This window comes from Seriola lalandi, unplaced genomic scaffold, assembly GCF_002814215.2.
Source record: "Seriola lalandi dorsalis isolate HSWRI2012SDOR001 ecotype SW California unplaced genomic scaffold, Sedor1 jcf7180002054408, whole genome shotgun sequence".
Lineage (NCBI taxonomy): Eukaryota > Metazoa > Chordata > Actinopteri > Carangiformes > Carangidae > Seriola > Seriola lalandi.
In genome coordinates, this window is record NW_019524961.1 from 1,586,713 (window position 1) to 1,612,544 (window position 25,832).

At 41.9% G+C, this 25,832-nt stretch overlaps 2 protein-coding genes across 5 annotated transcripts in view; one reads left to right on the top strand and one right to left on the bottom strand.

The window, feature by feature from the left end:
* Nucleotides 1-6: 6 nt before the first annotated feature.
* cyp51a1 (cytochrome P450 family 51 subfamily A member 1) lies at nucleotides 7-5,755 on the top strand. Its single transcript, XM_023409845.2, has 9 exons — nucleotides 7-67; nucleotides 730-906; nucleotides 1,082-1,208; nucleotides 1,559-1,733; nucleotides 1,930-2,049; nucleotides 2,216-2,411; nucleotides 2,883-2,978; nucleotides 3,188-3,356; nucleotides 3,772-5,755. The coding sequence occupies exons 2-9, from the start codon at nucleotides 754-756 to the stop codon at nucleotides 3,948-3,950; spliced, it is 1,215 nt and encodes a 404-aa protein (XP_023265613.1). The 5' UTR covers nucleotides 7-67; nucleotides 730-753; the 3' UTR covers nucleotides 3,951-5,755.
* The window catches only part of akap9 (A kinase (PRKA) anchor protein 9), a 65,394-nt gene continuing 45,307 nt past the window's right edge, over nucleotides 5,746-25,832 (bottom strand). For 3 of the 4 annotated variants that reach the window (XM_023409842.2, XM_023409841.2, XM_023409840.2), the window contains 29 exons: nucleotides 24,963-25,082; nucleotides 21,777-21,953; nucleotides 21,143-21,247; nucleotides 20,556-20,708; nucleotides 19,834-19,920; nucleotides 18,337-19,383; nucleotides 17,131-17,268; nucleotides 16,997-17,041; nucleotides 16,752-16,892; nucleotides 16,235-16,279; nucleotides 15,239-16,075; nucleotides 14,696-14,753; nucleotides 14,184-14,305; nucleotides 13,696-13,884; nucleotides 13,334-13,501; nucleotides 12,734-12,839; nucleotides 12,375-12,570; nucleotides 11,800-11,950; nucleotides 11,358-11,687; nucleotides 10,511-10,798; nucleotides 10,162-10,394; nucleotides 9,355-9,460; nucleotides 8,915-9,109; nucleotides 8,488-8,691; nucleotides 8,004-8,236; nucleotides 7,792-7,886; nucleotides 7,552-7,699; nucleotides 7,240-7,370; nucleotides 5,746-6,276 (listed from right to left, as the gene is read on the bottom strand). In XM_023409842.2, coding sequence (XP_023265610.1) covers nucleotides 6,233-6,276; nucleotides 7,240-7,370; nucleotides 7,552-7,699; nucleotides 7,792-7,886; nucleotides 8,004-8,236; nucleotides 8,488-8,691; nucleotides 8,915-9,109; nucleotides 9,355-9,460; nucleotides 10,162-10,394; nucleotides 10,511-10,798; nucleotides 11,358-11,687; nucleotides 11,800-11,950; nucleotides 12,375-12,570; nucleotides 12,734-12,839; nucleotides 13,334-13,501; nucleotides 13,696-13,884; nucleotides 14,184-14,305; nucleotides 14,696-14,753; nucleotides 15,239-16,075; nucleotides 16,235-16,279; nucleotides 16,752-16,892; nucleotides 16,997-17,041; nucleotides 17,131-17,268; nucleotides 18,337-19,383; nucleotides 19,834-19,920; nucleotides 20,556-20,708; nucleotides 21,143-21,247; nucleotides 21,777-21,953; nucleotides 24,963-25,082 — 5,892 coding nt within the window. In that variant the 3' untranslated portion in view covers nucleotides 5,746-6,232. The remainder of the gene's footprint in view (nucleotides 6,277-7,239; nucleotides 7,371-7,551; nucleotides 7,700-7,791; nucleotides 7,887-8,003; nucleotides 8,237-8,487; nucleotides 8,692-8,914; nucleotides 9,110-9,354; nucleotides 9,461-10,161; nucleotides 10,395-10,510; nucleotides 10,799-11,357; nucleotides 11,688-11,799; nucleotides 11,951-12,374; nucleotides 12,571-12,733; nucleotides 12,840-13,333; nucleotides 13,502-13,695; nucleotides 13,885-14,183; nucleotides 14,306-14,695; nucleotides 14,754-15,238; nucleotides 16,076-16,234; nucleotides 16,280-16,751; nucleotides 16,893-16,996; nucleotides 17,042-17,130; nucleotides 17,269-18,336; nucleotides 19,384-19,833; nucleotides 19,921-20,555; nucleotides 20,709-21,142; nucleotides 21,248-21,776; nucleotides 21,954-24,962; nucleotides 25,083-25,832) is intronic. The other variant, XM_023409844.2, reaches the window with a different exon arrangement.

Sequence of the window (25,832 nt, forward strand, 5' to 3'; positions counted from 1 at the left end):
CTTCCTGGGTCATGCCATTGCATTTGGGAAAAGTCCCATTGAATTCCTTGAAGATGCCTATGAAAAAGTAAGTATTGTTGTAGGATTGAAACTGTTTATCTGCAGCTATTTTGATTATGAATCAATTGTTTAAGTACAATATTCATTTCAAATGTGAGTTTTGTCTGTTTTTTTTCTGTCTTCTATTACATTAAACTAAATATCTTTAGGTTTTGGACTGTTGGTCAGAAAAAAACAAGCAGTTTGAATTTCAAATGGGTTTTTAGAACTAATTTAATCAAGAAAATACTAGACAGGTTAGTAAATGTATTCATTAGTAAAGAAAATAATTGTTAGTTGCAGCCCTTTAAGTTTGCACTCATGCAAAGACACAGATCACAGATGAATTTCTGAAAGAAATCTTGCATCTATCTCATTTAGTGATTCACAGACATACACCCTTGAACTGACTTTGACTTCCACTTTTTAAACCAGTAGTTCCTAACTTTTTGACGCCTAAAAATTACTACTTGCTTATGACCCATCATCAACAGCTGCATATAGTGTGTGACCAGTAAATAAAAAAAGTGATAAAAAGGCCTTTGAGGCCAGAAAAGCTGAGGTTGTCTTGTAATTCATAAGAAGAAGAAAAGCGAAAAGAGGAGAGGAATTAGATCACAACTCAAACTGACTGTTTGTCCTAACCCTAAGCAGTATTTTAACCCTTGTATCTCTGCCGTCCTCTCACAGTACGGCCCTGTGTTCAGTTTCACCATGGTGGGGAAAACATTCACCTACCTGCTGGGCAGCGAAGCAGCAACACTGATGTTCAACAGCAAGAATGACGACCTGAACGCAGAGGACGTCTACTCCAGACTCACCACCCCAGTGTTTGGCAAAGGAGTAGCGTATGATGTGCCAAACCCCGTGAGTCTATCGAAACTGTCAGATCAAATTCATTAGCAAAACACACATAAGTACAAAACGAAGAAAGAGGGAAAACAGTGAAGAGTTATAATTCTTCTTTGTTAATGATTGCTAAAAAATGAACTGCAGTTGTATTAAATCAGCTATAATATGCACTTTCTTTAATATGTTGCAGATCTTTCTGGAACAAAAGAAGATGTTGAAGACCGGACTGAACATTGCTCATTTCAAAGAACATGTGAAAATCATTGAGGCAGAGACCATTGAGTATTTTGAGAGATGGGGAGACAGCGGAGAGAAAAGTAAGATCATTTACACATCACATTATTGAAAACATGAATACTAGAAAATGAATCTGTGACTTGTAATCAGACTTCTAGTTTGTTTTGGTTACTTTAAGTTTTAAACTAAAGTGTTGTAACAATATTATTTTATGATGTGTACATTAATCTGTAAAGTGATGTTTTTGGTAGTGTCACTTTTTTTGTTAACATACTGTGATCTCTTGTCATGTATGCATTTACTTAACAACTAGAACAAATAGAAACAAACAGAACCGTTTACGAGGGATGTCAGGTATATGATTGATTATATCTGATTGATTTGGATTGTTATTGCTGGGTCTTACTGAATGAACTTTTACTTGTCTCAGACCTCTTTGAGGCCTTGTCTGAGCTGATCATCCTGACAGCCAGCAGCTGCCTCCATGGGAAGGAGATCCGCAGCATGCTGAATGAGCGAGTGGCCCAGCTCTACGCCGACCTGGACGGGGGGTTCAGCCACGCTGCCTGGCTCCTGCCCGGCTGGCTGCCTCTGCCCAGCTTCAGGTAGGAGCCTGGAGGAGCTTTAGATGAACACATCTGCCATGAAGCTGAGACTACATTTCATTTGATTAAGAGAAAAGACATCCCTGAAAACAAACGAGAGCAAATATTTCAATACCAGAGAAGTAAAAACAATTCTACAGGTGATGATGTACAAACTGCTGTAGTATGGGTAAAATATTCAACTCTGTTTTGATAGGAAGAGGGACAAAGCTCACAGAGAGATCAAGAACATCTTCTTCAACGTGATTCAGAAACGCAGGAGTTCTGGAGAGAAAGTGGACGACATCCTGCAGACCCTCATCGATGCCACCTACAAGTAAGACATCTTCAGTCATTCAAGAAGCTCAAAATAAATTGGTTCACTGATCACCTATAAAATATAGGATAGCTGCAGTCCCAGTGGTCACTGGGATTACTATCAGAGTATCACCAAGATGTCTGAATCATTTCTAAGTCCCAAAATGACTGTGTTCCGTCTTCAGAGATGGACGTCCCCTGAACGATAACGAGATCGCGGGGATGCTGATTGGTCTTCTCCTTGCGGGTCAGCACACGTCCTCCACCACCAGCGCCTGGATGGGTTTCTTCCTGGCCAGAGACAAGGCTCTGCAGGAGCGCTGCTACGCTGAGCAGAGAGCTGAGTGTGGAGAAGACCTGCCTCCACTCGACTTCGATCAGGTAAGAATCTGCCATTTACCTGGAGGAGAGCAACGTAGGTATGTGCTTAGCTTATTGTTAATATGATTTGCTGTATTATCAGGATAAAAACTGTAATCACTGAAATATAATTAAAACTTATTTTGTACAATACACACAACGGACTATGACATAAATTCAAAACACCATTATATCAGAGTTCTGCTTCAACACTAGGAATAAATAAAGTTTGCCCACTTGGTCCTTTTCATTCGTTACTGGGTGAATTCAGGTGAAAAGCCTCCTTTTTAACGCCTTCATTTATTATTACCCAGAACATAAAAATAAAACAGAGGCAAAACATTATTAAAGGAAATAGGCTGTGTATACAGGAAATATTGAAAATGGGACAGACATGCTCAAAATATTTTCTACACGTGGTGTAAAATAACTAAGTTTTGAACTAAGGATCATTTAAATAATCCTAATATGTTGTTCTGGTGTCATCCCAAGCTGAAGGATCTCAGTTTGTTGGAGCGCTGTTTAAAGGAGACCCTGCGTCTCCGCCCGCCCATCATGACCATGATGAGGATGGCTCGCTCTCCTCAGGTAAGTCCACATGGATTACATATTGTCTACATTCATTCCAGTTGCACGTCACAGCTCATTTCTACTCTCCAACATTTGAACAAAGGACATTTTCCACATTCCTTCTTTTATGAAGTCTGTAGAAAAAACAGTCCCCCCCCTGTGGTGCAGTGCATTACACATGACACACGACATTTTGTTCGTATTGACCCTTTTTCTTTAAATCGCAGACTGCAGCAGGCTACACTATCCCTGTGGGCCACCAGGTCTGCGTCTCCCCAACCGTCAACCACCGCCTGCACGACACCTGGGCGGAGAGGATGGAGTTTCACCCCGACCGCTACCTTAACGACAACCCTGCTGCAGGGGAGAAGTTTGCCTACGTGCCGTTTGGAGCTGGTGAGGAGAATAACTTGTACACACCGAAAGGCATACTGATCAAGGCTGGATTATACAAGCTACTGTATATTGACACAATTTGTGTGCTGGGGACAGACTTTTCAAATGCTAACTGATGATGACGAGTCACTGTCTGTGCAGTAAGATCACTCTCATTAAGTCAAACAAAGTTGATCTTTTTCCTCCGAAGTTGATAATGCAACACTCTCACTTAACTATATGATCTTGACAAATAGAGCTCAATTCCTTATCTGTATCTCAAAGCAAGCGGTTTAGTGTAAAGAATCATTTGATTTCCTCGTAGCTTTAAAACTGAGCAAACTTGAAATTAAATGCTGAACAACAAACGCTGAGGCACATAAGTCGAACTGTATTAAATCAAATGAAAACTATACTTTTCTTGTCCATATCTTAGGACGTCATCGCTGCATCGGGGAGAACTTCGCCTATGTCCAGATCAAAACCATCTGGTCAACTTTACTGCGCATGTATGACTTTGACCTGGTGGACGGATATTTCCCCACAATCAACTACACTACAATGATCCACACCCCTCACAACCCCATCATCAGATACAAGAGGAGAAAACAGTGAGAGACTGAAGGAAGCCAGTGAAGGGCGAGGAGCACAGACAGGAGGAAACAGTCCAACGTCCTGAGTGGATCTTTAACTTCCTGGGACTTGAATTGAGGAAATTTTAGGTGAATGAACTTTGCTCTATCTAAATATCAAGCCTGTGTTTTTATGCTTCCTTTCTTTAGTTCTTGAGTCCAGCCCTTTTTCTGAATGTCAGCAAAATATGTAATTTTTAGATACTCGTGTTTCCAGAGCAAAATACAGTTGTGTGACTCTGACTTGAACATTGATGCTCATATTCACAATGTGAATCCTTATAAAAATAGAAATGGAGAAATAATAGAGTGGCCTTGACGAAGGGGAGACAGAATCAAGCCTGTGGGTTCATCCCATGAGGCAGGTTTTATTCAGTGAATAACTACACTGTGTGAGAGTGAAACCAGGATGAAAGTTTTACTCTTCTGTGTCCCAGAATTATGTTGAAAGAGATTTTATAAGGTTTTTTCAAGTGGTTAGCCATTAGACTTTTAATAATCCTGTGGATTCACTCTTGACCTTGGAAACAGCAGTTGACAGTTGAGCAGGTAGTAGCTGTTGTAGACTTTTTAAATTGCATCACATGATCATCATCAGCAGATGGGAGTTTGTCCTGAGGAAGATCATGTGATATATATATCGAAAGCTCCAAAACGGCTTCTAATAAAACTTGTGGTGACATTGGTTCGCTAACTTTATTAAACCTGCTTCCTGAGACAGACCATCAAACTTTTCCTGTTGGGGAAATTTGCAAAAAAACAAAACAAAAAAAACATCAACACTCAAACTGAATGGCTATGCTGTTCCTGTGTGCACAGCATTATGTTTGCTGATGCTCTGATCCAGACATCCCATATTTGTTGTTTTTCCTACTGTAGCTGTACTTTAAAAAGCCCCATGTACTGTCACAGCTGTTTGCAGTTACCTTGGCTAATTAACCTACACTAAGTTTTAAAGCTGGAGAAGCTATGTTGCCCATTATGTGAGCTCAACAGACTCTGTACTAATGATAAAGATGTGAGTTGGTGTAACAACTGTACAAAGAGTAAAGTGAGACAGATATCGATCAAACTGTCTCTGGGATGAGGTGTAATCAGACCAAACAAGTGAAGACACCAGTGTGGATTTACCATATATAGTGGGTGTGCTTCACCTGTTCTTCCAGCTGGACCTCGTTGAGTTAACGATCGTCTACTTGACCAATTCAGTGCTGTTCAGTGGAGCTGATTCAAATTGACACAGTAATAGACACTTCTTAAACTATTCCAAATTACAAGTTTGTGCTTCTCAACAGTATATTTTAGTTTATTGTTTTGTTTTGTTTTTTTTTAAATGCACATGAATATCCATATATGATGCCTTCTTTAAAAAGTAACTTTCACAACTTTTTGCCTTTATTTGACTTAGAACCTTTGTCAGATTATATCTCAGTAAAATCATGAAAAAAAACTCATTGCACAGCATAAATTCAATATTTTTGGCTGCATGAAAGAATATCGTTACAGGGAAATGGCTGCAAGGAAACCTTCAACAGAGGATAACTGAACTGCAACTATACATGAAATAAACTGGAAAGAAAAATTGACCTTTATCTTAAGCATATGGTATGAACAATGTAAAACACTAGGAAATGGACTATATATTGTGAATATGTTTTGATAGAAAAAAATGTTCCACTCTTAAAGTTTCTTTGCAGAAAAATGTAAAACTGTGATTCACTGTAAGATCCAATAAAATATTTTCTTGCCAGGTGGTAAACAAGAGAAATACAACATGCTTTCAAATAATGTAGTCCTCTTTATTTCAGTTTTTGACAAAATACCCAGAAAATTCAAAGCTCCTACGCTTTACAAAAATACGTTCTCTACAAATGTCCTCTGTAGTCTGTCCGGTCTAAACAAAACACAGTGTAGTGTAGGATATCCAGTAGCAGCCTCCTTAACAGTAAATCCAAACATTCTCTACATAACGCTCCACCCATACAACACAAACATATAAATTAATCACAAGGTCTTAAATTAGCATTAGACAAATATACATGATTGTAGTTCATCCACAACAAAGAGGCAGATTAAATTACAAACATAGCTGTTTTTCAAGTGCTGGCGACAAAAAAGCCTGAATACATGTCGTACACTAATAAAAAAATGTGTTTTGGTCCACATGGAAAGATACAGTCCACACCAGAATGATAGAAAACAGCAGAGCGCTCAGCACGAGAAAAGGCAACTGAGTTTCTTCAAGCCAAAGTAACTTGTCAGCATCTATCTTCTCAAGCCAAAGTGCAATTGAGCATATGAAGAAGCACCTGCGGAGAAAATAAAAGTTAAGTCAATTTGATGACAAAACGTGGGGCTGGTTTAGGAGGGAAAACCACATTATGGTAATACAAAGTCATTTTATGCAGAGCATTTACACATCGCAAGTTTAGTCCTCTGCATAGTAATTCACTGTTAAGGATAATGTACATGTATTTTTTGTTTGTGTGAGATGTCGTCTTAAAATGCAGCTGTGTTTATCATGTTGATGAGGGTCCATATAACACCCCTCTACTGTGGTTTTTATGGCTTCATGAGTAACATGTTTCCTTTGTCTGTTGCTGATATGTGTGAAAACTGCAGAAAATTCTTAGTTTAAAAAAAAATGTAATTTAAGACTTTTGTTTCCAGACATTTAAATACCAAATTAGCCAATGTTTCTGGAAACAGCAGAACAGATGAGTTTACTGTGGTGCTCTTGTGGTGTTTACATCACTTTAACAACTTGTTTGTTAAGAATATTGAAGACTCAAAACTTAATGTCAAAAGCTTTTGGTACCACATCTTATTTTACATGTACTGGTGATACAATATCCTAATTGTTACATGTTACATTTTCCAAAGATAAGTATCTAAGGACAAACTCAAAAATCAGCAACATTTAATATCGTTTTCCACTGCTAACTACTAAGCAGCCTCATAAAGACCACTTATTGTCAGTCTGAGTTTTAGTCACTTTTGAATTAGAATTAAAACTGGCTAATCCATGTCTCAGAGCATGCGTTCCTTTCATCCTGCTGCACTTAAGTCTTTGTAGTGCATTAGCATACTTTAAAAAACACAATTAGGTTAAACTTTGTCTTCTCCACAAGCTAAGCAAATTAGGTTCCTCTCCTCCTCTACCCCGAGTACAGAAACAGGGTTTCTTGTGTTCTTGACGTTTAAGAAAATCTGATTCCTGCAGAAACCCTGTCTTAAGGGTAAGTAAACCCGCTACTCTGCATGTGTGTTACCTGATGTAACATTCCCCAGCCTCCTCTGCAGGGCCTCCAGTCTGGAGATGTAGTCAGTGAGTGCTCGGTCGGGGTCGTAGCTCTGCAGGTGGGAACAGGTGAGAGCTCCGTGGTCTCCGGCCATGTGAAACCTGCACAGCACAGAAACGACAGTGATCACCTCCTTCAGACACAGAACTGGTGGGATATTTCACCGCAACACGTAAGTAAACCATTATAGGATCTTGGGGCTGATATATTGTAGTGGTTATTATTTTGCCATTTCAGAGACTTACACAGAACAATGATTGATCGTTTAGTTGTAAGTTGTACCTGTGGTGAGTGGAGGAGATGGCTGATCGGGGGGATTCTCGTCCACTTCTCCCTCTGCTGCTGGAGATGACTCCTCCTCCGCTGCCTCTCTCTCGGTACATCTCCACGCTGCCCGGGTGAAGATATGGTGAATCTCTTGCCTCTGTACCTGAGAGACATAAAGAAAAATGTTTTGAACATTACATCAAAATTATATTCTCCAGCATGTAAGAGCCATAAAAACTGTTACGGTTTGGTTACCTAATGTCTGTCCTGTTCCATTCTTGTTGACACCACAGGAGGCTGTGGAGCTCATCCCTGTCGCCTTGTGCCATCGCTTCACTAGGAAACGCATTCTGCATTAACAGAAAAAAAACATTTCGTTTTATTAAAATGACAATAAAAGTTGTAATCTCTCTTACTCCAAATTCATCACTTATAAAATCAATGAACCCACAGCACTAAGGACCTACCTGGAGAGGGCGATAGAGACTCGGACGGCAGATCGGAAGCGCATCAGTCCCCGGCGGCGCTGGCTGAGGGACTCCAGGCTGGAGACTGACGGTCGGCTGCCCATCCTGGAGAGCAGCGATAGTGTGGCTTCCTCACACTCCTGGAAACCTCCCAGCAGTAACAGCAGATATTTCTTCTGGTAGATCAGTGCTTTGCGGAAGCTTTCTGACCTCAGGTACTTCCCATACATCCTCTGTAAGCAGTAGACAGACGGGAGAAAAAGTGAAAAGGAGTAAACAGATGAGCTTTTCTCAACAGTGGATTAGCATCCTCCCATAAAACCCCACAACCATCAGTATTGAATTGCATCATTTTCTTGTTCTCAATCGTCATTTAATACGGGTTTACACTGACTCTTTTTCTTAGAGCTACTACAGTTAACAAACTGCAAACTCCTGAGATACAGGTTGATGTAAAGTGACTTATTAGTAGCTGTGAGCTGACCTTCAGTGCAGCATTGTCGGCCTCAGGTCCAGTTATCTCTCGCAGAGTGTCAGTCCTGATCTCTCCCCTGAGTCGGGCCACCTGGGACTGAGACAGATGTAGAGCTTTCTCCAGACGGACCTTCTCTCTAGTCCAAGCTTCCCGCTCCTGGGAAAGCAGCATACTTGCTGGGTCCATTTTTGACACTCCTCTCCGGCTGCCGGACTGCAGGAGGAAACAAAATAATCATAATAACGTGGTACAAACAAAAATAAAGTTGATATTTGAGCCTGTTTGAACATACATGGGAAGATTCCCCAGAATAAAGATTATTACATTTGATTATCATAGAAACAAACTAAGTCCTCCAGACACTGCAGTACTGTAAGCTCCTGATCTCAGAGCTGTTTTTAGTCTCTTATCCGTACGTTTTCTGTCATGTACTCACGCTGTCTCCTGATCCCAATCCAGCCTGCCTGTAACGTCGGAGCTCTTCTTCCAAACGGAGCGTGTGGTTCCTCAGATCGTTCTTCTCTTCGGTCAGACGACTGACGAACCCTGTCAGCTCGGCGTTCTGCCTCAGCAGCCGCTCCGTCAGGGAGTTGGAGGAGCTGGAGGAGCCTCCTGCCAGCGGGGACACGCTCTGAGGAAAAAACACACAGGGGATTGACAAGCAGTCACAATCACATGTGAACCACAACAGATGTCAAATGTTTGAAAAACAAACATCAACAGTCGACTCAAGCTCATCTGCTCATTGTTTGAGTGAGTGAAATAATCTCTGCCTCATATTTGTTTGATAGTTTGGTCTTGCGCAGTCAGACAATCCAGAATTAGTGTGTAGAAGTGATACCATTAAAACCGAAAAAAAAAAAATATTTGACTGACCTCGGGGACGGAGGGTAGACCTGGGGACTGCTGCAGCATAGTGATGACTTCATCGACACTGGACTGCACCCAGGACAGCTCTTCACTGTCGACCTCTGCAGTCAGCCTGTAAGGAACATATACAAGTTAATGAACAGCTAATTTACAGACTGCATTAGAAAAGGTCTCCATGTCATGATGCATTTATGGATTGTGTCTGTTTGTTGTTGTTGCACACAAACTTGTACAAACTGTTAGATAGCTGCTATGAAGCAGCTTTAAGAATGTGATATTAACTCATTTGCATTAATGTTATAACAGATTGTTTTGGCCACATTGACAAATTATCAACTTTTAAGTTGATATAATGAACTTGCATAACTTGTGATATTGTGTTTCAGGCTACCAGACAAATGTAAGTCCAATATTCACTCTCCTTTTAGCTGTTTTTGGACTCAACTCGACCAACTCCTGAGAAAAACATCTGGCTCTTTAGCTGTTAAATGCTGCACTAAACTCACCAGCTAATCACTAACTTCTCTAACCCTGCTGTTTGGTCCTGATCGGGTAGAGTAGATTTATTAAAGCTTTTTCATTGCAAACACCTGCTGAAACAGATGCTGATGTGGCCAGAGTGAAACCTAAATAGTACAGCTGAGGGCCATAAAACCGAAACAATGAGCTGAAAGATGCTAAGAGGGACAACTGAGCTGAGAGCTGGGTGATAATTTTCTGTCGGTCTGTCACTACAAGCGACCCCTTTCACAAACAAGTAGTCACGTTATCCACTGTTAATATAAAAATACTGATCATAGCCACTTTATTTACCTGCCAGTAGTTTTGTTCGCCATGCTGCGGATCTTCGAGGAAATGAGGTGGAGTTTGCCCACGATCTTGTCGACTGTGCGCCAAGGACCATGATGTGGTCCACCGGTGTGACCTGCTGGAGAGACTTCCTGGTGGGGGGACGGACTGGAGCTGGCAGACAGAACATTTCCAGTCTTCTGCTGGAACACCCAGTCTTTGATGCGGTCGGTGGACTCACTGTGCCATGCCGCCTGCTGCTTGGATAAACACAATATGGGGTCATGAAACGAGATGAAAAAAGCACTATTTAAGAATTACTATAACTATATATATTACTATATATAAAATTATGTGGTTCCGTGATACTTACACTGTGGCTGTCAGCCTGCTGAGGTCCGCTCCCTTCCCTTTGTACTGCTCGGGTTAACCTCTCCTCCAGTCTCTCCTTCTCTTCCTCCAGGCTTTTCCTCCCCTCCACCTCTCTCTCCAGCTGCTCCTGGGTCGCTGACATTCGTGCTTCCAGGCTCTCCAGCTGAGCCCGAGCCTCCAGCAGCATCTCCTGGTCCCTTCTCGACCTCTGACTTGCCAAAGTCATCTCCTCCTCTTTTCGCACCACCTCAAGCTTCTCGGCCTCCACCTGGCTGAGGAGATGCACCACCTGAGGAAGAAAAATCAGATGTTTGTTACTTAATAATGTAGGATTAAGGTGGAATATCAAACAAATATTTAAATACCTTTGTGGATCAAATTCAGGGTACAAGTGTTACTTTTTAGGCTTGTATTTGCAAGAAACAAATATAATCTGTCCTCCATGTTAAAGTTAGCAGTATGAACAAATCACCAGCCATTACAAAGCTGCATGTGAATCTGGCATATACTACTATTTTTGCAAGTACTTTTTTATTCATTCAGTCAAAATACCACTATTTTTCTGGGCAAAATATTTTTTTAATAATACAAACAAAGGTTAGATTTATTCTACCCTAACAGAAATATTTTGTGAGGAAGTTTTATGTTATACAATTAAACTTCTACTATATCAGTTGGTCTTCACAAATATATTTTAGCAGTTTTTCCAAACCTTTTTTTTGTAGTGACCCTTAAAACTCAGCAAAAGCACATTTTTGACAATAATGCAATTAATCAACATTTATATCTTTGTCTTGTGGTCGTTTGGAGCAAATTCAGTAGAGTACAGAAAACCACAAATATCCCACCTGAGCATGCTTGTCATCCAGCTCCCTCTGCAGTCTTCGCAGCAAACTCCCTTCCTCTTCCAGCCTCTTCCTGTCCTCAACTGGCTCCTCACTGCCAGAAGAGACGCCCGTCCGTAGCTCCCTCTCTCTCCCCAGCGCAGTGCTCATCTCCTGGGCCTTGGCTCGCTCTGTTTCCAGCTGGACCTGGAGCTCCTGGAGTCGTCTGTGGAGACTCAGACGCTCCTGCTCAGCCTGCTGGGAGAGCTGGAACAAGGCCTGGCGCTCCTGGTCCAAGCTCACGGTCAGCTGGGCCACACGGCTCTTCTGCTCCTCCAGACTGAGGTGGAGGTCCTGGCAGAAAAATAGAAATACAACTTATTAATATAACAGTAAGAAAGTTGAGATGGTTGAGGTAACACTAAAATATCCTAAAAAGTGCCCCCTGTGTTTACTCCGTTCTTACCTCCAGCTCTTCTTGCTTACTCTCCTCAGTTCTCCCAGTTCGACATTTCTCCTTCTCCATGGCCCACTGAAGATCTCTGTTTCTCTTCCTCTCCTCTGTCAGCTGGTCATTGAATGCATCCACCTTTGCAGCCTTCTTCGATACCTCTGCCCTGTAGACAAAGAAAATCTTAATGATCGGAGAGCTAATCGATGTTTTAGTCATAGACAATGATCTTAGGTTTGTTTAACCTGGGTCCGTCAAATGAAACAGCTGTGATTGGAAGTGTCAATGCAGAGGGAAATCTGCAGACCATATAACTGTAACATCCCTGGTTAAGTTCAGGCCTAGGAACTTTGTTGAATCTCACCTCATGTTTTCTATCTATAGCTCTACACAGAAAGTTTCCAAACAACCTAAAAATACAGTGTTTAAACATTTGTCAAAGTATTTCAAACACTGTTATTATGAAGTCTCCAATCATTGAAATACCTTGTTAAAATGCCTCCGTCTTATTAAGTATTTTTACCCTCACAGTTACTGAAATGTATCCAGGTGTGTTGGGTACATATCTGTGAGCAAACATCATGTCTAACCTCAGAGTGTCCAGCTCTTTCAGGTGTTTGTGCTGAGTCTTAAGCGTCGTCTCCAGCTCTAGTTTAGTCTGGGACAGTTCACCCTTCAGCTCCTCCACCAGCAGCCTGTCAGCCTCCGCCGCTCCATCTGCGCCTCCTCCCTCCCTCTGCTCCTTCACACTGCATTCAGCAGCCATAGAAACTGTAGGCTGGACGCCTGAATGACAACAATTAGAAAAACATCTGTCACAGGACGTACGAGGACATATGGGATTTCTGTCAAATTAAAAAACTGAAATCTGTGTTAATGATTAGGTTGTGTGATGTTTCAGTGCAGCTGATGCAATAATGAGCAATGAACACTTTTTTAACAGGTTCACCTTGATGGAGTTCCTCTAGTTGACCTCGGAGCTGATGAATCTCAGAGATGAGACTGGATCTCTCTGCAGTGAGGAGTGAACCCATCGCTTCTCTGTGGTGGGCGTCCTGTATCAGGATCGCAAAAACAACAACTTACGGACAGGTTTTAAATAACAACAGAGGAGAGGAACGACATGAGAAGGCTGTCTCTGGATTCAAATCACATCATGGCAGATCATCAAGTGGTGTTAATGTTCATAAATAGTTCTAGAAACATGAAATGCCATAGTTCACATACTTTTTAACTCCTGATGTGTTAGTGCAAACAGATAACTGATGGATGTCTTGTTCCTTCAGTTGCATTTAAAAAGCGCCTTTACTCTCAATTTATATGTACATCAGTTGGTACTCCCCTGATTTTGTACTGCACTTCCATAAAGTCAGGGGCCTTGTGACAGTTACGTTATAACATGGTCAAAATCAAAGCAGCAGAGGATAAAAGAAACAGGACTCTTGACTTTTAGTCCCTCGTATGAATCATTCACCAAAAACTCTGGTTCCTACATTTTACCTCACCTCCTACAACACAAATGTTTTTTTTTACAGCCGTTGTGACTGACCTGTTCAGCCAGTCTGCGCTCCAGCTGATTGAGGTAAATGATGGCGTCACTGGTGTCCAGTAGATCCAGCTGGCTGTAGAGGGCGTTCTTCAGCACACTTCGTTCCCTCAGAAACACCTGCCTTACTGCATCCAGGAGCGCCGCACGCCAGTCCGCACTCCCAGACGTCTGCAGCAAGTCAGAGACACAAGGATCAACACATGAGCGCACAAACAGAGGGAGACTCATCCATTTCAAATGACAAGTATGACAGCCCGACGTCCGAATCACCCTTGCAACTTTAAAATCTTAGGTTTCTGACTGGTTGAGATTTGAGAAAATCTTGTCATGCTTTGCGAAGGCTCGCGGCAGGTTTCCTCTACCTGTGTTTCTCTGTGTGTCTGCATCTGAGTGATGAGGCCTTTGAGAGACTCCACGGTTGCGAGCAAAGCATCTCTTTCCTTCACCCAGCCTTGGATGTTGAACTGGCCGCCCGACTCGCCTTCAGAGAGGGGAAGCTCTGACAGAGAAAGCACCTGCATGCCCTCCTGGTGCACCTCACGGAGCAACATCTAAAAACACAAACACCACACAGAAATGTTTGCCTTCATTCTTTTCTAGTTCGGGAGAAAAATGAAAAAATAAAAGCCCTCTGAGACATATTTAAGTAATGCTTACATATACAGGAGGCAACACGAATACATAATTACTCTTGAGTAACAGAACAGATCACACACCAAACACATATGGTCAGCCTCACCTAATGCAGCCACAGCAGTCAATGACGTAAGAATAATGGGTATCAGCTGCAACTGCATTAATGTATTTTTCAGAGCTGTAGGCCTATGTTTATAATAAGTGGAGGTTGTACCTTGATCCGGTCAGGCAGTGGATCATCAGTTTCTCTCCTGGCGCCCTCTGGAGTCGTCCTGAACTCCTGCTGCAAGCTCGGGAGGTCATATCCAGTCCGCTGGCTGTAGTCGGAGCTGCTGTCTGCAAGAGCACATAAATTCTCTTGAAGTAAAAATACTGACAATGGTTAATGACTACAGAGCATTCACAATTGCCTAACAATATAAGGCTCACTGTTTTCACATGGCACTGGTGCAGCATCACAGCAAGGAAATTATCATCACTGCTAACGTGAGAAATTAGACGTCCTGACAAACTTGAACTGATGATTTATTATCAAAAGGGATTGAAAGAACAATACTCTTGAGGGAACACTGTTGTAGGATAAAACAAAATCCCAACCTGAACTCTAATGTCACATAAACTAACAGCAGCAATTGTTTACTGAAGCAAAACCCCAGAAGTTTTGAAACACTTGAAACATGAATGTTAACAGAGGAGAGGTTCAGTTGTGAATGTGCTGTATCTTACCACTGGTGTATCCATCTTTGAACTGTGGCGTAGGACGGTCTTGTCTTGATGCAGCGGCCTGAAAAGGATGAAACATGATTCAAATAATTATTTCTCTGTATTATAGAGGACTACAACACTCCTCTGCACTTAGTAGATACTTAGCATTTAAGCTCATCACAGCTAAAACAATATACTTCTCAGCTGATTGACAGACGTTTCATCTGTCTGGATAATTGATTTATTGTTAGTTGATTAAATGTTAAATATTCTGGTTTCAGCCTCTCAAATGTGGTTTTGCTACTTTTTCTCTGTTTTATATTGAATATCTTTGGGTTTTGGGCTTTTGGTTGGAACAAATTAGCAATGTGAAGATGTCTGAAGAAGTTTTCTTGAGGTGATGAATGAAAGGAAATGAAAAACGCACCAGTTAAAAAAAAAACGGCTTCAGAATCCATAATGTCAACAAGACAGAATGCTCTGCAACTTCTCTTACACTAATCTGACTTACAGTATGCAGCATTAATATTATCAAACACCTTCCTTCCTCTTTCCTGTCCTCACCTCAGTAGAGCGCAGCTTGTCAATGACAGCTTTGAGGGCTTTACACTCGTCCTCCACGGCATGTGTGTCCCTCCGCAGGTTCTCGCTCTCCGAAATATGCCGAGCCTCCATATCCAGGATTTCTGCGGCGTGGAGTTCCTGCATCTGCACGATCTTCTCCTGAAACTCTCCGATCACCTCCTCCATCTCCTCTTTGGTGGCAGACTTGCTTTCCGGACTGAGATCAGACATTTGGAAAGGTTCGGTCTGCGTGAACGAGTCTGTTACAGCCATGTGTTGCTGTTCGGAGCTGCTGTTCAGCCGCGAGCTGCGAGATTTGTTGGTGGACTGGCTGGAAGCAGCGGAGTTTTTCCTGGACAGAGATGGTTTATCTTTGGCACTGCTTCCCTTACCAGCCGGCTGTTTGGCTCCCTTTTTCTTGGGCTGGGCGGTGGCGGAGGACTGAGGCTGAGGAGACGGAGAAGGAGAGGGAGAAGGAGATGGAGATGGAGGACCAGAGTCTGCTGCCTTCATCAAAGCTGTTTGTACCTCCTGCAGCTCGTCTTTGAGCTTGGAAATGGACAGTTCGCGGACGTGCAGTGCGTCCTGGAGTTTCTCATTGTGCTGCCTGTGGCTGTTGAGCTCTTCTTTGGTGGTATCCACGTTCTTTCTCAATTCCTGGAGTTCCTCTTTGAGTTCAGAAATGGAGACTTCACGGACTTGGAGCTCCTCCTGCAGTTTCTCATTATGCTGCCTGTAGCTGTTGAGTTCTTCTTTGGTGGACTCCGCATCCTTTTTGACCTCCTGGAGCTCCTGGAGAAGCTCTGTCCTGTCGGCTCGTTCTTCATCAGATTTTACCTGGTGAACAGTCAGGCAGGCAGTCAAACACTATATATACAGCCAGGTATCACGAAAGATAACAATCTAATCAATTCTAGAGAAACGTAAATACACTGATAATACTGTCCATCATCAAATTATAAAGCAAAAAATTAAGTTCTAACACTTCTGACTTACTTGAAAAAGTTCTCCTTTAAGGTGGGCAATGGTCATTTCCCGTTCCTTTAAAAACACAATTTTATGTCAGTAAACTGTGTATAAATAAATACTTTCATACATATACGTGGTTGCTGAACTAGTATTTTACTTTAGCACAGATGAAACAATAGTTGACACACTTAAAGGAACATTTTTACGATACAGGTATGTATGTACGGCCAGCAGCTGGTCAGCTTAGCTTGGTAGAGAGGCTGGAAATAGGAGGAAACATCTAACCCGGCTCTGTTTGAAGGAAAATCCACCTACCAGAACCTTTTAAGCTCACTATTTAACACGTTAATGTTAGTGGGGTAAACAATGAGCTTTAGAGATGCTGGAGAGATTTTGGATTTGGTCACCTTTGGACAGGGAGCTGTTTCCCTGAAATATTTTCCCTAAAAATATGTTTTTGTCAGCAATGAGGGCTCTTCAGGTGGATTTCACAGAACTCAGCACCAGAGGCAGGACATGACTGTATGTCCACCTGGCTCTGTACCTGCAGCAGCTCCTGTAGCTTCTCCAGGCTCTCCCTGCTGCTGTTCAGCTCCTCTTTGGTGGCTGCAGCTTCATCTTGAGCCTCCATGAGTTCCTGTTGAAGCTCAGACAGCTTGACCTCCTCACTGCCACTAGATGATACCTAAGGTGACCAGGATGTAGTGTTAGACGGCCAGTAAGCAAGCCTGCCTCTGAGAAAATACTGGGTTATAAAAAATGTGAACTCTGTAGGATCATATTTTTTACCTTTTGAAGTTGCTCCTGTAGTCTCTCTATTGTTGCCGTTTTTTCCTAGAAAGAACAACAGATGATCACCACCAAGCATCAGACATACACTCACAATAAGTATGAACACTGAGAAACTGTTTAATGTGACATACTTGCAGCTCCTCCTGGAGTCTGCTGCTGCTCTCCTTGAAGCTGTCAAGCTGCTCTTTGGTGGCCGAGGTCTCATCTTTAACCTCCTGCAACTCCTGAAGCAGCTCCGACACAGACGGCTGGTAATCAGCAGAGGACGCCTGATAAAAAGGTCACAAAGATCCAAACCTATCAGAACTGTATTGTGCGAGAGACAACAATTCACTGTCTGATACTTAATCAGAACGACTACACTGGGTTTTTTGGTAGTTAACCATTAAGCTGAGTGCAGGGAAAATTTACAAATGTGCTCCAATATCGAGTCCATTCAGTTCATAGATTTGGTGTTAATCACATCGTGCACACATAGGAAAAGAAGACAAGTATTGCACTCAACTTTAAATTCTTCTTTTTATTTCAAGACGTCAGTGCAGTGCGTCACTGTGGCCACAAGTTTTATGTTTAATTCCAGTGTATTGTCTTTGTAAAGTACTAAATCTGTTCTGATGAAGAAAACCAAAACCAGCTGGCATTTGAAATCTGTATGCCTGAATAAATAAAGGTTTTTAAACTTTTCTCCTTGCTCTGCCAAAGAGTGTCTGAAGATTGTCTTCTTTTTCTGCGACCATTTTTGTCATTTTCAACAACTCTTTTTTAAATTAATAATCACCTGTATAATAATAACCTTTTAAAGTCCAATCTGGGGAACAGGGATTGAAACTTGAATGGTTGGTGACAGTTTCAATACAAGTAGTAACATTTCACACATTAATAACAATTTGATTAAAATAAAAACTCTTCAGTAAATGACAGTTAAATCTGAGTATGTGTAGTACAAACACATTTGTACACAAAAAAGTACAGTTGTGCTGAAAAGTCAAAGCCAAATTTGCACATTTTCAGTGACAGTCATCTCGATGCTCTTTAGAGGAATAGTTTAACATTTTGGGAAATACGTTTATTCGCTTTTCTGCTGAGTTGTTATATGAGAAGATCAGTATCAGAATAATGTGTGTATGCCAAAGATGGAGCTATAGACAGCGACCAAGCTTATTTTGGCATTAACGACTGTCCAAAAGTAACAAAATCTTCTCTGAAGCTGACAAACTAACTGATACTGAAGAGTAAAAACAACAACTTGTGGTTTAATGGGAGGTTATGCGCGAGACTATTTCTTGGCTGAGCTTAAAAGCTCTAAGTATTTTCATACTTAGTGGCTGAACTCTTACCTCCACAGCTGGTGAAGTCCTCTGGTGACTCCTGGCCTTCATCTGACTGAGCAGGTCCATGAGCACAGCCAGCCTCCTCTCATACTCCAGCACCTCCTCCTCAGAGCTGGAGAGCAGCTGCTTCTGAAGCTCCTGGTCTTTCTGCATCCCACTGAGTCCCGCCTCCAGCTCCCGAAGCCTCTGGGTCAGGTGGACAACCTTTCCAGTGGGAACGTGTCCTGCTTGACCCAGTCCACTGAAGTCCATTTGGGGAATACCAAAGTCGCCAAAGCCGTGCACATGTGGCTCTGCATCTCTCTGCAGGTCCTGGCTTTCTTTGGTTCCTTGTGACTGCTGCTGCTTCTGCTGCTGCTGCTGCTGCTGCTGCTGCTGGAAGGCCTCCAGGGTGGCTTGGCTCACCAGCGCTTCAGCCACTTTCTCCCTCAGATTTTCCTCCAGACTGGAGACCTTCTTTTGGAGACCATCTACATAGCTTTGCGTTTGCTCCACAAGGAGGCGAGAGCGACTTAACTCACTGTCTCTTTCAGCGACCAAGTCTTCAAGCTCCTGGATACGGACCCCTAACTCCTCCACCCTGTTTGTTGCGCTCTGCTCTAGAGCTTGTACTTGGGCCTGCATGACTACGAGTCCTGCAGTTTTCTCTCTGAGAGCTTCTTCAAGATCTCCCTCTGAACCATCCATTTTCTCTGTTTCAGCTAAAGCTTCGGCGCTCTCTTTCAAGCGTAGATATGTCTCCAACAGTTTACTGTGCTCCGTTTTCAGTGTATCGAGCTCTTTGGTGGCAAGGTCCATCCTCTGCTTCATTTCATCGTACTCCTCTTTACTTGGCCCCCATTCACCGCTCTCCGCCTCACCCTTGTCATCCTCATCTTCCTCTGCGACCTGTTTTTGCTCGATATTGGCCAGTTCCTGCTGAAGTTTGTCTATGACTGCATTCAGTTGGTCAAACTCCTCCTCATTATTCCTCTTCAAGCGCTCTTGTTCACTCCTGAGGCACTCTACCTGGGACTCCAGGTCTTTTATCAGCTCATCCCTCTCATCAATTTCCTACAGAGTAAAACAGACATTATTAAACCGTGAAAATATCAAATTTGACGAGTCCATGGCTATCCAGCTAGGTTAAACCTCTGAGTCCCTGCTGTGCTTAGAGAGACTCTTTAGGCCTTTGATGTAGTCTTTACTGGCATTTTTAATCAAAATTTCTGTGTCACATAACAGAGACTCAGAGGTTTAATAAGCCACCTCACACGAGCAAATGATCACCTCACAACAAAAGATGGTGCTGTGGATCTACTTACCGAGACAAAACAAGCAGAAAATAAAAAAAAAAACAACCCAACAAAAAACATAAAAATGGAAAAAAAATAAAAACAATGGAAGCCAACACAAGTAAAAGCGAAGAGGAAACCAGAGAACACACACAATGATGCACTACCACGGAGCTATGCGTATTCGAAATAGACTTTGGTTCTATTTCGTATACACATATTGTGTTACCTTGTTATCGGAAGCTGTTTCCATGTGTTGAAGCTTAGTGATCTGTTCATTAAGAAGTGCTATTTCCCTGTCCTTCTCCTCCATCACCTTCAAAAGTCAGAGATTATAATGCGGTGGCTATTAATAAACACGTCACGCGAAAAGTCCACTCAGAGTCAGCCTTGTGGTGGACTACTGAAAGTTCAAAAACTGAGTCATAGAAGAAATGTGTCGCAGCGGCACTCTTGCATCACACATGGCAGAACGATGGGTAATAAATCCTAAAAATGTGCAAACTAAAATTAGCAACAGAGAGCCAATATCTTATCTAATAAAAAAACAGACCATCTGAAGAAGAATCAATTTGCAGTTTGTGAGCAGAAACATTAATGTGATATAGAAATAACAGTGTTATATATCTGTTTACATCTGCTGGGAGCAGTTTTAGTATCATGATTAAGACAAAACCTCTGCTGTACAAGACAAGCTTATCTGACAATATCACACTGGTCAACAGTTTTAAAGTCACCAGTGACCAGTGGTTTATCATTCGCTCTTCAGTAGAACAGTTTGTAAACTATGACACATTAGATTAAACAGTAAAAGTGTTAAGAGCACAGTCGTTTGATACAGTATGTCACTGTCTGTCTGACAGTGCTAACCACTGTCATCATACAGCCAGACTTCACAGCTCAATTTAAAAATAAACATTTAAACATCTGAGCAACAGGATGTCTGTTCACCTGGAGCATGCTGTCCCTTGTTTCTAGGTACTGCTGCTGGCTGCTGATCTCCTTCCTCTGGATCTCCAGCTGCATGTGAAGCTGCTGCACCTCCTCGCTCTTGTTCTCCAGCTCCTCTCTGAACTGCTCCAGCTGCTCCTCCAGGTTACCGATCTGAGGCGACAGGGAAACACATTATTGCTCTAGTCTTTTGCATCATAAAGGAAAATACTTGTCCTGCTTTTGAAATATTCTTCCCAAAGCTTCAGTTTAATTTTTCTTTTGGTTTACTAAAACTTAATAGAAATCCAGGTGCCACCTGTAAATATATTGGCAAAAAATGCTTTTGCCAGATAATTACAACTGTTTTCATTTTTTAAACACATCATCATGAATGTACTACTTTCCAAAAACAAAGGATGTGTAAATGCACATTATGAGTGTCAGTGTTTAAAATAATAATATTAATAATAATAATGTTTATGAATATCCACTTAAAGGAAACTCTTCACTATCAAAGATCTAACTATGTATACTGAAAGCTTATATAAAAAAACCAGGTTGGCTGCTTTGAAAAACCTCAAAGAACAAACTGAACATCACTCTACCTCCTTCTCTTTCCGCTCCAGAGCTTCTCTCTCTGTCTGCAACTGAGCCTCCAGTGTGGATTGTCTGGTCTCGGTGATGGATGCATGCTGCTTCTTTTGTTCAACCTGCCGAACACACGCACACAGAAAAAGAGACACACAACTATTTAGGTCAGCAGTTATTTACAACGTGTGCAGAAAGACATGAAAAAGCAACGTCTTGTAATCAGATAGATTTTTAAGGAGGCTGAACATATTGTATCCTGTATCGTGCCAAAGAAACTCAATATGTCAACAGAGCAGCAGCAGCACAGCAAACAGGAACACTTCCTACGCTGCTCTTTTTGTTCACTCACCACAGCCCTCCACGAACACTGGGGGGCAATCTTGACAGTTGCTAGCCATAGCTCAGTGTCATCACAGCAAACTGCCGAGGCAGCTGAAGTAGACCCACCCACACATTGTTCTCCCTCTTGTGCGTCCTGTCCCTCCTCCCTCCTGTTCCTCCACTAGCTGTCACCTCCTCTACATGCTCTCACATACACACACTTTGTCTGCGATGCTTCACAGCTACTGTTCAGGTTTTTTTCTTCTGCTTTAATCTCAAGAACATCCTTCATCTCCCCCTCCCCTCCCCTCCCCTCCCCTTCCTAACCTTCTCCAGGGACTCAGCGCTGGCCAGCAGGGCCTGCTCCAGCTCACGGATGCGGCTCTCCAGCTTGTCAATCTCTTCGTCGCGCTCTCCCAACTCACGACGCAGCTGCTCTGAGCTGAGCAGCAGCTCACTGCACCAATCCGCCTTCTCCTTCAGCTGGGAGGTCAGCTGTTCCACCTGGTAGCGAGAGGAGGAGAAAGAGAGAGACGAGGGGAGAGGGAGAGAGAGGGGTGATCGTTCAGTGAGATTCGTTCACTTGCTACAGCATAGCTGGTACATGTGCAGCTAGCTGGGATGTCAGCTGATCCACCTGAGAAAGGAGGGGGTGGGACAGAAAAGAGGTGCAGGGACAGAAGGGAGAGAGAAATTTCATTCAGGAGGACACAAGCCACAGAGCAGTACAGTAACCAGGAGGGCGACTGGCAGGTAACTGATCCACCTGTGAGACGGGAAAACAGCAGCAGATCAATGAGGGGGAGGAAGAGGGGGAGGAAGAGGGGGTCAACAGGAGGAGGATTCCTTTAGGATGTACTAAGATCTTGGAAGCGATAATGATATGTCCTTTTTGCAGAAACAGTACCCAGATGGTAAACTGTCCCCCTGCTGCAATTAACCAAGAAGATGATGTTGCTTTATCAAGGACTGACTGACATTTATAAAATGCATTTTTATGGACCTTGCGCCACAGAAAACTGAGATTCTATTTAAATCAAGATGAAACTGCAGTAAGCCACATGAAATACAGCTCTTAATCAAATATTAATATGACTAGAATGAAGGATGGACTCTTGTGAGTACTTCCGCACATAATAGGTTATTTACATTTCTTTAAGCTTTATTTTACCAAAAACTCCCTGTTGGTCCATTTATGGATGAAAATATAGCCAACACAAGTGTGTTTTTCTATCAAATTTCTTTCATGACATTCAGAAAAAAAAAACAAAAAAACACCTTGCAAGAGGTCTGCTCATTTTTGAATATTTGAAAATGGCATCTGAGGAATAGATAGGAAAAGCCAAGTAGCTAGTTTTACAGATTATATCTTTGAATTGTTCATTTTCACATTGAACTAAAACTTGGTCATATTCAAAATTTCATTAAAAAGTTTGGGAATTCAACTATGCAAAATTTTGACAAAAACCGAGCTTGAATTTATGGTTACTTTACTTTGTTTTTACCATTTTACTCTTTTTACATGGAAACGTTTGTGTGAGAGACAAGGGGATGGATGAGAGTGAGAAAAGGACGGTGGTTTGAGGCTCAGACACTTCCAGACAAAGACATACAGTAGAGAAGGACCAAACTGGAGAACGGAGAAAGAAAAGGGGTAACAGAGATGGACAAGTCATTTATCGTATCAGGGATGGGCAGGGTTACTAAAATGCACTAATTGCTCTCTGGGGGAGACTTCTACATGAAGCTAGAAGCAATACCTTAAAGGTTACTCCGTCCACCTGCAATAGCCACGGGAGAGAAAAGGCAGAGGCATAAGGGATCAGCGGATGGAGAGTTCAAGGGCAAAAGGGGGGTAAAAAAGCACTTAGTGATAAAAATGTGGCATGAGTCTCTGGGAATTATAGAAGTGGTAGAGGTTATCTCAGGGGAATTAGCCTGTGTGTTTAAAACAGAGGTCCAACTGGGGTATAAAATTTATGCTTCAAACACAAGAAAGCCATAGAACGAATAGCTGGTTAAAGCTGCAGTCAAAAATTATATTATTCACGTCTATATTTGACTTAATAGGGAATGAACTGGTCACTCTGATCTTTATGCTGCTCTCATCAGGCAGGTCAAAGACCAATAGCAGGGACAATATAAGGATACTTCACTTTTACAGTATCGTATGAAAGGACAGAACGTTTTGACATCAAGCATCAGTCATTATCCGCTGAACGAATAACTGATTTATCTTGTCATGTGATGTTTCAGATCAGGCAAGTGAAATGCACTGAGGGCCCATAAACCAGAACAGCTGATTTTCCAAAGATGACTGTGCTCTTTTATATTATCTAAAGGAGAAACATTTGAATCTCACAGATTATTGTCATTATTATAAACCAGACCTTGACGATAAACAGGGTAAAATCCTTACAAGCAAATTACTTTGGTGTGGTGGGCAAGGATCTAATCGATTGATTTGAGGACATAATTGACGCTTCAAATGTGCTGCAATTCCACGACATGACAGCGTCGATCAACATTACATTTCCCGTTGCCCAGAGAGAACTGGCGGCTAGATGGTGATTTGGATAAAAATAAAAATAAAAAACGTGACAGTAAATAATGATGACTACTTGAGCAGAACAGCAAAAGCAATGCAGGCACAGCGGATGTTACTGCTGTGAGGAATGAGACCGAGGAAATATCATTCTGTGATTTGGTGACCATGCTGACAACTTTAATAAGGCAGGGTTAAAACCTGTGGAACAAGATGTAAATATAAGTTGATCATGTTTCTGGTCAAATCTCCGCCCAATATTCATTCTCTTTTAGCTCTTTTTGTTTTCTAACTAACTCAATAATCTGGCTCTAAAGGTGTTTGAGGTTTAGTCTCTAACATTGTCTATCGGCTGTTTGAATCTCAGCGGGTACTGTACAGAGTTTTTATTGCTAAAAAAACAGCTGTCTGTTGAGGTTAGAAATGAGATGAGAGCTGTGAGAAAACAGCAAAGCTGTGGACAGTAAAACCAAAACGTTGAGTTGGGTGATTCGTCTCTACAAACAACCCCTTTCATATCACACAGTCACTTGATCCATTGTTCATATAAAAATATCAATTAGCACAGCTTTAAGCAAAATTATTTGAATTTAGCCTGTAAACTGTCACATGAACTGACATGAGTATTCACTTCTGAAACCTGACATCAGAGTCAGTCACATTTCATATGATGTAACTGAATTGTCCTTGTGTCAAAATGCACCTGATGTAGACACCAGGCTTTTTTTTAGACAAAATCTTGTATTTGAGTAAAAGCTGCATAAATATTAGCAAGTCTTAGACCTCACTCCCAGTGTTTTGTGTATTTGGTATCACTTTCGAGGCAGCACAGGTAATTCTACCAGCTCTATTGTTCTGCTGTGCGAGTCTGAGCTTAGTGTTGTAGCCATAACAATGTTACGCTCAGAAAATGAACATCTCTATTACTGCCTGTTCCCCTGGAGGAACACAGAGCTTTCTCCTGTTACCTCTTGGTTTCTTTGCTCAGAGCCGGTCTGAAGCTTCTGCGGATTCTTCAGCTGCTGCTCCAGTTTCTGGATCTCCTGCTGGAAGAAGTCCCTTTCATGTTCTCGGTCCACAGCTTGTTCCTGGACACCAAAACAAAGACCGAACAGTCAAATTAATAATGATGAATACCAAAAAAAAAAAGGTCTCAAATTAAGAGGGATAAATATTTATTTTTTATATTAATACAGTTGTAAGAATTTCTATTTTGAATCCACCTGTTGGGAAGTTGGAGTCCTGGTTAAAGAACTACTTTTTTAGTGATTGGAGGCTTTTATGTTTTCAGTATTTCTTCCCCGCTATCTAGTCTATGTTTTACTACACACATCGGAGCTGAAGTAAGTGGTACGCTTTAAGTGCTGCCTGATGGCCGAGTTAGATGAGTTTAACTGTTAGTAAATGCTGCTTTCCTGCAGATGATAATATAACTAGGAAATAATTCATCATTAAGAGTTATACAGAGAGACTGTCAGACTCTAAGAGCAGCTGTAGATAGATGAGAAGATACAAACATGTTTTGAGTTTTAGACCTTTAGTTGACTAATCTCTACACTGAAATACTGTCCTGTTGATGACTTCTATAAGAAAACACTTCCCATGTAACTACATGGCAGGAGTGGTATATCCATGTGCCAGCAGCTTTTTGTCCAAAATGTCAGCTCCACAAATGTAGGAAAAAGTAAGTTTCTTTCCAGTAAAACCTCAGATGGAGACGACCTTAAAATGAAATGCCCAAGAAATATTTACATGATCAGTAATGGGGTTTGTCAGGCCTCGATAACTGATCACAAAAAGATGAGTACTTTAACGAAACAGAAAAACATGCTGCACCT